This window comes from Cibotium barometz, chromosome 55 (assembly GCF_041138505.1).
Source record: "Cibotium barometz isolate CiBa-2024 chromosome 55, ASM4113850v1, whole genome shotgun sequence".
Lineage (NCBI taxonomy): Eukaryota > Viridiplantae > Streptophyta > Polypodiopsida > Cyatheales > Cibotiaceae > Cibotium > Cibotium barometz.
In genome coordinates, this window is record NC_141100.1 from 17,805,985 (window position 1) to 17,818,858 (window position 12,874).

Here is a 12,874-nt window from a genome sequence, read left to right on the forward strand (position 1 = left end):
TTCTTCTCCATTGTTGTGAGAGTGTGTGTATGCTTGCTAGCGCTCAAGCTCTCTCTCCTCCCCCAATCTTTTCAGAGGAGAGGGATCTGTAAAATAACAGTTACATAATTGGAAGAAGCCAAGTCGTAAGGACTCAGCGATATGCTCACCGCAATCGTGCAAACAAAGGCCACTCACTATAGTCATGGATGAACACCAACGAGGAGGCATGATCATATATCACTGCCATGCATGCATTTACTCACCCACTAACCCCACTCTCCCTACTTATTACACTCTCCCCTAACATTTCAACCTTCACCTATTTAAATAAAAAAACTATGTTGGGTGCCTATTCCTACCCCCTCCCTCTCCTCCTTCTCTTTCTCCCTCCCTCTACTAGTTGAATGCCCTTTGAGGCCTTCTATAGAGAATTGTGAGACCTTAAATAGAAAGGATATGGGTGAATGCATGCAAATAGAAAGCATATGGGGGGTCATCATCTCATTGCCTTAAGTCGAGAGGTTATGGAAGAGTGAATGCAAGCAAATAAAAAGTATATGGGGGTCATCATTTCATTGCCTTAAATAGAGAGAATATGGAGGGTTATAATTTCATTAACTTTTTCAAGGGTTACTCATTACATACTAAAATGAAACCTTAAAAAAACACTCTTATTCTTAAAAATCTCACAGAATATATTTAATAATGGAAGTGCAAAAAACATTATGGTGCCATATTTAAACGTAAGGTACTCCAAAACCTGACTAATAATGCATTTTTCTTTTACTATATTGTGGGTGATGAGGGCGGAGCCTAGCTAGGAAAAACACACACACACACAAAAACAAAAGAGCTGGTCTGCCAGCATGGTGGTGGTTGCAGCGGGGTCGTCCCCCTCCCTGTTCCGGACCCAATCACTTCCTGTTTCTCATCGGAGCGGCTGGTTTATGCCCAACCTTCCTACAGACTCGGCTGCCATAAACCTTAAACATTGCCAAACGTGCCAGGTTGGTCTTAAAATACTGCATAAATTATTATCATGTTTTTTTGTTCTGATATGTGTATATAAATCGTTTTTTGTTGCATCTAGAGGTTTTTTCTTTAAACTGAGAGAGAGAGAGAGAGAGAGAGAGAGAGAGAGAGAGAGAGAGAGAGAACCCAAATTTCCCTTCTGCTAGATAACATATTTTGTCTCTTCTATTTGATGTGCTCTCTAAAACTTGCTGTACCTGAATAGCTTAGATTTTATGACCAGTGCAAGAAGGCTATTTTATGTAGGGTTTATTGGTTCCTTATGCAGAGCTTTTTTGAAGAGGGCTGAATACAGAGGGTGACATGTCAGCAACCTCACTGTTGAGGTTTAAGCTATGTGGTCAGGCTTAACAAATAATGTGAGGGGGCCTAAAGTAAGGCCCAAGGCAGCAATGGGCATTTCTAAGGTTAGTTGTGTCAACCTGGGCACACATGTAATCCTGGCCTTACGGATATCTTTTAGTCTGATGTACTCAAGCTCGCATGGGGAACTGGGAAACCATCTTAATGTGTTTCGTTAATGAAGGTTAAATGCTTCTGCTTATGGTAGCACCACCATGTTATCAACCAATCTTACTTTTGGGCTCATCATTGATGAGGTGGCTATGAGATTCAAAGAGCTAGAAATATTGGAAGTTATAGGTCATATGTTTGAAGGACATCCTTAGCACATTCAACGGAGAGCCTGTAGTACGTCTGAAGTAACAGTCTTGCTTCAACAATCGGTACCAGAGCTCTTCGCTCTTATCGGCTCTGCTAGTAGACGGGCGTGCGTAAGTCAGTCGCCGCCGTCCCGCCACCCCACATAGCTAGTCGCCTCCAGCCTCCGTTGATTCAGAGCCTGCTGTTGCTGCCCAACCTTTACCAGCCAGACGGGTGGCATTAGGGTGAACCAACTGCCGCCGTCGGCTGTCTCCGGCTGAATGCGCTACTACTCTTGGTGGCGTTATTGCAACGGGCGCCACCTCTGTCGGCACCTCCTGTCGGAATGCACATCGGAAATATGAGAACTGCTGTAGAGAACAAAACGCAGAAGGCAGAAGAGAGAGAGAGAGAGAGAGAGAGAGAGAGAGAGAGAGAGAGAGAGAGAGAGAGAGAAGCTGTATAAACTCTGCTCTATACAAAGATCTGGTACAATGATACAAGGAAGTGTGGGGGGACAAGGTGGTATATATACCACCTTGGGCAGCAGGTTGGCCAGTGGAAAACAGGCCGACAGCCCCCAAAGGTGTCCACGACTGGAAAAAATCCAGTCGACCAGCAACATGAAAAGTCGGGCAGCACAGTATGAGTCGGCCAGTACCGACAGCCCCCCACGATCAGTAAAAATAGGGAAAACACGAGAAAAAATGGGAAAAAAAGGATAAGAGCTTTTGGGTGGAAGGTGTGACCTAGTAGACGATGGTGCAGCTAAGGCTCTGAGCTCCACTATGGGTGGTGGGTCTGCTGTCTGTGGTTTGTCCTCCTGTGGTCGGAAGAAACGGGTGATAATTGGCTGAAGGGGGTGTGGGCAATGTCGGGGTCGGGACTTTGTGAGGAGTTACTCTCTGTGTCGACGGAGCACAAGGAGGAAGAGTCTGAGGCAGCGCTGATGATCCTGTCCAGAGGCCCAACGCCCTCTCTGAAAAGGCAATAAAATCTCCCCCAGATCTCGTAGTACACTGGGCAATGGACAAATGTAGTGCTCCTCTGACCCAACCTCATGCTGGCACAATCTGCAGATCCTGTCCTCCAGGGGTATCCTCTGAACTTTCTATGTCTATCCCTGGATGTGGAACCAACCCTAGTGAGTTGGAGTGTTCCCAGAGCATTGCCTTAGGGAGAGACTTCGTGAAGAGGTCCGCCGCATTGTCCTCTGTCGAATAAAACTCTAGCAAGATGTCATCAGAAAAAAACTTCTCACGAACAAAGTGAGACTCTGGATGACCGTGGGTTCCTCCTGTGGAAACCCAATCCCGCCAAGTAACCTCTGCAACTATACCACCTCGCAAGCAGCACCACAAGCAGCCCGGTACTCTGCCTCTGTAGACGACAAGGCAATAGTTGGCTGCCCTTGTTGCACCATGAAATAGCTCCTGAGCCAAGGGTAAATCTGTAGCCTGATGTAGATCTTCTCCCTAATCTGAGTCACTCCAACCTTGGAGTCTGACTTCGTCCGTCGTTCCCCCTCTAGTGTCATAGAAGAGTCCAAGATCCTTTTGTACCCTGCAGATACCGCAAGATCTGCAGTCCTGCGTCCCAATGAGTCTTCAAAGGCGTGTGCATGAATGAGATCAACAGCCCCACCGGGAAGCTCAAGTCCAATCTGGTGTTCAGTAACCAAATCAATGAACCAAACCGCTTCCGATACAAGTGAAGGAGATAGCACAGGTGGAAGCATAAACAATAAACATATGAGAGAGTGCAAAGGAGATTGAGAGAGTTGGACAAGATCACCTTTTATAGCAGCAGTAAAGCTTTACAATGGCAATGGCCAACAATTGAGTGTTGAACTATGTACAAGGGAAATGAATGATTGAGTGAATAATTGGGAACTCCTTATATAGTGCAGTAGGGACCTAGCCGACTGGCCGACTGCCTCTAGGGCTGGCCGATTGGCCCTGGACAAAATAAATAGGAGAAAATGGATTAAATACCAAATAAATGGTAGATCCGCAAAACATTGAGATGCACAAAATCTAACACTCCCTCTGTAGCTTAGTGTGTGCAAGAGTCAGAAGAAGATAAGTTGATGAAGATGCAACCATGGACCCTCGAGCACCGCGAATAGTGGAATCACCTCGGAGAGAGCACCCACCAACCTGTTTTCTCGAAACAAGATTCGACCATGAACTGCAAGGAACTTTGCTTGGCCACGAATTCCCACACAAGTGTGCAGTGAACTCCAAAAGTAGATGATGAGTTGTTGGACACACCATGCCCATAATCCCCAACAGTGGACGGAACACATCACGTCCCAAAAGTGTCGAACAATGAACTTGGAACAGATCCAGTTCATAATCGCACTGTACCAAAGATAACCATGTCCTGCCAGATGTCTAATGCTTGGAACTCCGAATCACGGTTCCCTGCACCAGTAGGTGGAGTTGTAATCAGCCCCCTCTCCCGCCCACAAGCCTCTTCTGGTTGGAAGCACATGGGGGAAAACTGCATGTGTACTAGAGAAGCACGCCATTTGGGGTCTCCTGAGCCGGAAGCGCCCTGGGAGCCCTAGAAGTGGTACTAGAATCTGTATCACTATCTTGTGTCGTGTCTTGCCTTTTCTCTGAGATGAAGCCTTGCCCTTGGTCTTGTCCTTCTTCTTGGACAAACAATCCTTGGACAGATGTCCTCTTTTCCCGCAAGAGAAGCAGTGACTCCGACCTTTTTTTTGAACTGAGGAAAGTCCCTGGTCAGAATTGTTGACTGACACCTTCAACTTACCCTGTGAGATGAGAATGGACGACTCCTCCAAAAGTAGGGAGCTAAGATCATCAAAATCCAACTAGTGGATGTGACCTGGCACCGCAAAGATCGAGAAATAACATCATAGTCCGGAGGAAGCTTGGTGAGGATAAGAGCAGCCAGCTGAGAAGAGGACACAGCAGCACCCATAGCCAGTAACTGGTCATGGATAACCTTGGCCTTCATGAGAAAAGACTGCATGGAATTGTATTCAGGAAATAACAAGCCGTAGAGCTACCCCTGCAAGGTAATTGCCCTCATCGATGAATCTCGTCCAAAGAGATCCTCCAATTTTGACCATACCTGATGAGCACTGGTGAGAGTTTGCACTGCCGGTGAGACCTCCTTGGTGATGGTCTGCACAAGCACAGAATGCGCCTTCAAGTCCCAATTCTCCCAGTCTTGTAATTCCAGAGCAAACTCATCCTCCTTATCTTGAGTCCACCGCCTAGAGTTTTGAGGACGCTCGGGCTTCCTTTTAGTGCCCTGAACAATGTCCCACAAACCCTTGTGGATGAAGTAGATCCACATCTGAAGCTTCCAATGAGCATAGTTGGGTCCTTTTAACTTGTCATCCTTGTTCGTATAGGGGGGAGCCATATCCATAGCAACAAAGAACAAATCTCAGCTCTCAAACACTTCCCTCAAGTGCTTTCCAACGAAGCGAGGCACTAGGAACAATCAGCCACCTCTCAAACCGTAGAGAGAAAGAGGTGGGACAGGAGCAAAACAGTCCAAGATCCACCGGGAACCTTCTACCGGAAGGGCAGGGACTCATGGAGGAAGAATACAGTGTAGAGCCACTTGTCTGGCAGCACCACGAGCAAGAAACGCACCACCAATAGATGCTGTAGAAGAAAATGCAGCCAAAACACTTCAAAACCTGCCTTTGAAGAGCAAAACACAGCCTTTAGGGCTGGCCGACAGGAACCAGAAGAGGGCTAGACCAGAAACGCAGCAAGGTACTAAAACACAGCTACTATATGGGACTGATATGCAGCCGGAGAAGTGATGGAAGCAAAACATACAGCAAAGTGGGCAGATTTGCAGAGTTTGGAGCAACCTGGACCTAAGCGTATGATACCATGAAGGAGATAGCACAGGCGGAAGCATAAACAAGAAACATATGAGAGAGTGCAAAGGAGATTGAGAGAGTTGGACAAGATCACCTTTTATAACAGCAATAAAGCTTTATGTCGCGAATGATACGAGACATCAAAGCATAGTTCACCTGGAAAGGTTCCTCTGACTGACACACACAAGAATTGGAATGTTCCTGCCTATTGCCATCATCTGGCAAGCCATCCACCAACTGGTCTCGGAAAGCCTGCTGCAGCATATCCACACTCAAGTGGTCATGACGAAACTGTCATACATCACCTAACTGAGAACCTGTAAGAGAGAGTGCTGAGAGTTTGTAGATCCCATTCTCCACTCCGCCTTCCCATACAACCTGGCCTGTCGCTTTGTCTCGTAGAGCAACAAAATGCTCCTCAAACTCCACCCGTACATCAGTCTTGCAAAACTCATGCACTGACAATAGATGAAAACCAAGAGATGGGATATAAGAATGTGGGAGAAATGCTTCCCCCCTTTGCCATCGGGAACGATCTCAAACCTGCCCTCACTGTGAATAGGTATAGTGGACTCGTCACCAATCATGATGTGACCTGTGTGCCTTCAAAGATCTTGTAATAACTCTCGAGAAGGAGTCATGTGCCTGGAAGCACCACTGTCTAGAATCCAGTCCTGAGTGTCTCTAGCGGTGAGTCCAACCACCTCCTTGGTCGAAGAAGATGAAGCATTTGTGTCCATAATCTCCAAGTGCACAAAAGCTGGAGTCTTCACGGTAACTGCTGAGGAATCTGCACCCTTCTCAGTGCTATATGCTTAGGACATTTTCTCCAATAGTGGCCTTTCTCACCACAATTGTTACAGGTCCTCTCTGCCTTCAAGGCGTCACGATCCAAGTTGGGCTCCTGCTCAAAAGACTTCTCCTGTGAAGACTTCCCTATGTCCTTACTGTGGCCTTTCGACCGCTGGCCAGTCAAGGCCTCAGAACCTCCGTCCTATGGAGGGTTCGTAAAACACTCTTCCTGTTCCAAGACCATAGGCACAAGCTCCTCCCATGTGATGGTGCTAAGCCTGCCACTGGTGATCAAAGAGGAGTAGAAAGTTGAGTATTGAGAGGTTAGATGAGACAACAAAGTGATGGCCATGTCCTCTGAAGATATCTCCTTCCCAGCTTGAAGAACCTCCTGCTGAAGAGCCTGCAACTTGTTGATGTGCTCCCGCATCGTCGAAGACTTTGCAGGATTCACCACCCGCATTTGCACTTCCAAGGAGATCCGCTTCATGGGTGACACCCTGTTATACAAAGAAGCCAAATGTTGCCAAATCCCTCTGGCCAGCGTCATATGTTTGATATGATTAATCACCTGTGGTGTGCAATTAAGGAAGATGAAAGAACACACACGAGCATTGACACGATCCCACAACTGTGCCTGAGCCTCCCGTTCTTTCCGAGTAGAGGGTAAAAGCTCCCCATCCTCCAACTCTGGCCGTGGAACACCAACCACAATGAAATCAGCCAAGTCGGAAGACTCCAAGACAGACTCCATCATTACTTTCCATATGCTGTAGTTGGTCCCGTCTGACTGTCGATCCACCGGGAATGGGGGAGAGTAGGGATCTTCACGTGCTTCTCAGCCATCTCAAGCAAGTCAGCCATCTCAAAGGTTCACAAGGTCTTGTGAAGGGAGGGGGTGTGGGAAAAAAATGAAGAAGAGGCTGCAAATAATATGCAAGGTGGTGATGGCCGCCTTCTACCCGATCTCCAAGTCCCGAACAGCCCAAGCAATCTCCAATCAGCACCACCAATTAGCAAACCCTCAAGCTCCCACTGTCTCCAAGTTTCAAGCCACTTGGGGCTCTGATACCATGTCGGAATGCATAGTGGAAATATGAGACAATTGTTGTAGAGAACAAAACGCAGAAGAGAGAGAGAGAGAGAGAGAGAGAGAGAGAGAGAGAGAGAGAGAGAGAGAGAAGCTGTATAAACTTTGCTCTATACACAAGATCTGGTATAATGATACAAGGAAGTGTGGGGGGACAAGGTGCTATATATACCACATTGGGCAGCAGGTCGGCCAGTGGAAAACAATTTGATAGCCCACAAAGGTGTCCACGATTGGAAAAAATCCAGTCGGCTAGCAACATGAAAAGTCCGGCAGCACAGTATGAGTCGGCTAGTACAGACAGCTCCCCACGACCCCTAAAAATAGGGAAACCACGAGAAAAAATGGGAAAAAAAGGATAAGAGCTCTTGGGCGGGCACACCCACAACAAAGGCCCTCTGTGAGCACTATGGTACAGACAAGAGATGACTGCTAACACCTCCGCCCTCTGTTTCCCTCCGCCCAACCTCGCGGCCCTGAGACCGCTTCCATCGCCCGACTTTGAGACTGCTTCCTCCCTTGTGCATCAGCGCCTGCTCATTGCCACTTCGCACGACGGCTGGTCCCTGCTCCTGTCTTGAGCCTTCAACCTCCACCCGCTGGCGTGCTCTCTAGTGCTTGAGCCACAGGACTTCCATTCCCTTGGGTTTTGTGGAACACCACCAACCAACATCCTGGGAATTCTTCCATGTCTTGTGTTCCTTTCCTTGGGCCTCGTACCTATGCACTTTCCTGTACCTTGGACTTGCGCACCTTCATTTGGGATTGAATCAGTGTTTAGCCTTGCTGAGCCTGATGCTGAAACAATGTTGCCTGTCCCCACACCACCACAAGATCAAGACACGGGTGATGGTTTCATCCATGCGTGGTGCATTGGGTGCGACATGGGCAATAACAATATCTCAAAATCAGCCTGTTGCTTTGATACCAATGTCACATGCGGAAGCTTTGGGAGTTTTCTTTCAGCTCTAAATACCATCTTGGAACATGCTAATGTAAAATGCATACAGAAGAGAGAGAAGAGATAGAGAGATAGCTGAGTATTCAGTATATTCTATGGTACAATAAGGTACATCTTGGCTAGCCCATGGTTTCCCCTCAAAAGGTGGTAAAACACCTAATCTACAACCTGTTGCTCCGATACCAATGTCACATGCGGAAGCTCTGGGAGTCTTCTTTTAGCTCTAAACACCATCCTAGAACATGCTGATGCAAAACACATACATAAGAGAGAGAAGAGATAGAGAGAGAGAGAAGAGATAGAGAGAGAGCTGAGTATTCAGTATATCCTATAGCTGACACCCTTGAGCAGATCTGTGAGAGCTATCGAGAGGTCGAAGAATTCGTCAATGTGGGTGGAATATGCCTGGCAAATCCCCACAAATGATTGTACATTGTAAGCTGTTTCTGGAATCTCCCAATTTTGAATTTTTGCCACTTTGGCGGGATTTAATCAAATGCATTCGGTACATATTATGTATCCAAGGTAATGAACCTCGAACAAATAAAACTCCGATTTCTTTTCATTGACATAAAGCTCGTTGCTTTCTAGCAATTTCATCACTTTTTCGACGTCAATGTCGTGTTGCTTGACTGTAGGTGAAAAAACTAGTATGCCATCCAAGAAAACGAAGACACTTTCCAATCAAGTCCATGAACATACGCATCATCGTGCGGTTAAATGTTCCCAAGGTATTCGTCAAGTCGAAGGGCATGACCACAAACTCGTAGTGGGCCCGTTTAGTGTGGAAGGTTGTCTTTGGGACGTCCCCTTCGACAATCCGTACCTGAGGATGGTATCCACTTTTTAGGTCAAGCTTCGAAAACACCTTGGCTCCATTCGGCCTCTCTATCGCGTGCAGCCCGTGCCATGGCTAATCCTTAGCATGAACAGCATAATCCTTGATTAGGACATCAGTGAGGGCAGCATATAGACAACATTTAGGGCGACATCACCATTAGCAGTAGCATCATCATCATCATCATCATCAGCATCAGCACCATCACCAGCATCATCATAAGCATAAGCCTCATGGAGGGCTTTGGTGACCAGTTGGGAGCCTCCATACAGGCAGTCAGCAGCCCTCTAGTACCCAGGTAGTAGGCGGCTAGGTGCTTCTAGGTCAGACAGCAGTGTGGGCAAGGCATGAAGTAAGGTAGCATTTACGAGAGCATTTTATGATTATTTTTATCCAAAGCTGGCCGACAACAGCATCAATGGGGCCATGGGCTGACCAGCATCTCCAAGCTATATATATATATATATATATATATATATATACATGTATGTGTGTGTAAGCATGAAGTCATCATTCATTCAGCATAATTCAGTCATTCATGAGTTGAAGAAGTAGAATTCAGCAACAAGCATGCAGAAGGGGCTAGAGGTCACCCCTTTGGGGTTGACCAAGGGCCTAGATCATGTACAATCATACAGTCACCTTTTTGTACCATATAATAAAGAAAACCTGACACCAACAGTCACCATTTGGTCCCTTCACCAGTCTTGATCAGTGTTTTGGGGCAAGCCCACACTTAGAATAGAACCAAGGTGAGAATGGGGATTTTCCACAGAAGGAAGCTGAAGCATTCACAGATGAGGATTGGCTTGAAAGATGGCTACACAGCATGAGCATCATGGAAATTTAATTATTAAAGTGACTTATAAGGGTTTATAAGTCAATATGTTCACACAACATTAAAGTTGGGCTGGACATGGGCATGTACAAGTGGACAGAAGGAGGCTTTAGCGACAACTTGAGCAACAAGTTGGGAAAAAGCATAAAAAAGCAGATATTTTTGCCAGCCAAGCCAATTTTTGCACAAAGGAAAAGCACAGGTAAAAGAAGCTGGTCGACTGCATGAAAAGCATGAGTTTGGGCTGTTTTTGGAGATATGTTGATGCATCTACGGGCCGTACAGGAGCTTGTTGAGCAAAGCCGATTGCAGCAGATATCTCTCTCTTTCTGTTGTGCGCACAGGTGGGTTGCAGCTGATTTTTGTTTTCTCTCTCTCCACTGTTGACGGGACAGAGGGCTGTTGACCTTCTCTCCGAATTGTTGTGGTGCTGCTTGCGAGGTTGTGTGGTTGCGGAGGCTACTAGGCGAGATTGGGTTTCCATAGAAGGAGCCCACAGTGATCTAGTGTGATAACCAGAAATGTATAGCTATTGCTCGGAACCCGGTCTTCCATGCCCAGACCAAGCACATAGAGATACAATATCACTTTGTACGTGAGAAGATCTTGGCTGGTGACATCTTGCTACTTTATTGTTCGACGGAGGACAATGCGGCGGACCTCTTCACGAAGTCTCTACCTCAGGCTGTGCTCAGGCGGCACTCCAGCTTCCCAGGGTTGATTTCACAGCTAGGAGCTGAGAGGGGGTGTTAGAAGTCATCTCCTGTCTTTATCAGACACCAGGGCCTCTGTTGTGGGTGTGCCCGCCCTTTGTAGGTGTTTTCTCATTTTTCCTCACTCCCCGTATTTTTTTCCCATTTTTCCCTATTTTTACTAGGTGTGGGAGGCAGTATTCTGCACCCTGGCTGATCCAGATGCTGGCCGACTGCTGGTCAGAGGATCTGGATGCTGGCCAACTACCCCTTCTGGTCCTCGACCTCTCTTGCATGTTGGCCGATTGTGCACAGCTGGCTGACTGCTGGATAGGGGCTGGTCGTGGACATGTAGGCCCAGTCGGTTGCTTTTGCACAGGCCGACTGCATGTACGGGGCCATATAAAATGGCCCCATGGCCCCCACATCATTGTATCTTGTTTTCGTTTTCAGGATCTTGTGTATAGAGAAGAGTTACACGCCTATCTCTCTCCTTCTCTTGTGCTGTCTATTTTCTGCACTATACTTGCTCTTGTGGTCTTAGATTTGGTTATCATCTCCGCTGCGTATTTTGACAGGAGAAAGTGCAGAAAATACAGCCCAAATGTCCTCATGAAGGAAGCGCCTACCTCTAGAGAGAGGAGGAGTGAGGTGGTGAGTTGTCCACTCCAGGTGGCAGGCAAGTGCTTTGTGGAGTAAGCTAGAGAGGACACATGGCTGGTTACTCTCTTTGTGCTAAGGGGATAAGGTTTGGGCGGTGGACATTGGGTTTTGTCCACCTTGAGACATCAGTGTGTGTGAACACCGGGCTGGTCATAATTTATAAGTGAGTTTTGGTCGCCCAAAACTTAATGAAGTGTGTACACACTCGCTTATAAATTAGTGTTAACTCCTAAGGCTAGGTTTATGACCAATACTTACCACCTGCCACATGCCACATAACCATGTCAGCAGACAGTTTCACACGCACGGTTCATGGGCGGGCGTCTCCTTACCCGAAACTACACATTGGTCAAGCAAGCATGAAAACAACATGCAATTTCAATTGCAAGCAAACACATAAAGATGCTATGCAATGGAGCATTGGTATGGACAATCCCCGTTCATGAGACTATTCCAAAATAGACGTGCTCCAGGCAAGTACATGAAGTACCAGACCCAATGGAACACCAATCCACTAAGCATTTCCGGGCATGTACATAGAGGCACAAGTCCCAACGGAAAGCCAAGTCCACAGTATCACATGAGTGGCATCAATCCCCGGCATATACAACTGCCATGGACACCAGTCCAATGTACATACATGATGAGAAAGCACGGGTGGACCAATTGGGTGGCTAAATGGTGATAGTTTGGATGAGCACTCTTGTTATGTGAAGAAGAGGCTCTGCTTTTCCTTTGTGACACCACATGAGGAGCATCTAAAGACCGAAGATCCTCACACAACTCCCTCTATTCCTCTTGGGTTTGAGGGAAGAGCAGCTCTTAGTAGAAAGCTCCGCGCTAGAGTGAAACAGAATGTATGTTAGCCTAAGTGCACAGATTGTGGAGCAGTGGGTCACATGACAATCTTTTGCCCTAATATGAAGATTACACATAATGATGATGTCGAGGCTTCGCCTGAGATATAGATTCTTTGATGACAGATTTCAGCCTTTGATGAAGGCACGCTTTTGTATAAAGAGGATTCTATTTTGCATACACCTCGGTTGTGTACTTTTGCTAGCATCCTTTGATTAGCTAAGTATTTTGACTTATGTATATGCAATTCTTTTGAAAGAAATATATTCAGTCTCTTTGTCGACTGGATATATGTTTTCTCTCTTGCATGTATGTGCAAGGAGAATCCTCCGGTTGTTGGTGTTTGGTGCAAGATAGATACTTTGAGCAATTCAACTATCTATCTCTCATTCTTGGCCGCAAAGCCACTAAACTAATTCATGATTTCGGTATTCTATGCGATACGTAGTCATTAAAATTCGGGATTCATCTATCTACAATGAGGATTTAATGGATTTCTATGGTGCTTTTGTCATTATGACTGTGCATACACATGACAATTATAGTGGTGTAAGTTCTTGAATGAAGTTTTTCGCTCCCTTTATTTGGACTTATGGAATTCATGGATAT

The 12,874-nt window shown here is 46.5% G+C and overlaps 1 protein-coding gene across 2 annotated transcripts in view; it reads left to right on the forward strand.

Annotated features, from left to right (window-relative positions):
- Positions 1 to 742: 742 nt before the first annotated feature.
- The window catches only part of LOC147607443 (uncharacterized), a 31,319-nt gene continuing 19,187 nt past the window's right edge, over positions 743 to 12,874 (forward strand). For both annotated transcript variants that reach the window (XM_086790572.1, XM_086790571.1), the window contains exon 1: positions 743 to 989. In XM_086790572.1, the coding sequence (XP_086646698.1) occupies positions 849 to 989 (141 nt within the window). In that variant the 5' untranslated portion in view covers positions 743 to 848. The remainder of the gene's footprint in view (positions 990 to 12,874) is intronic.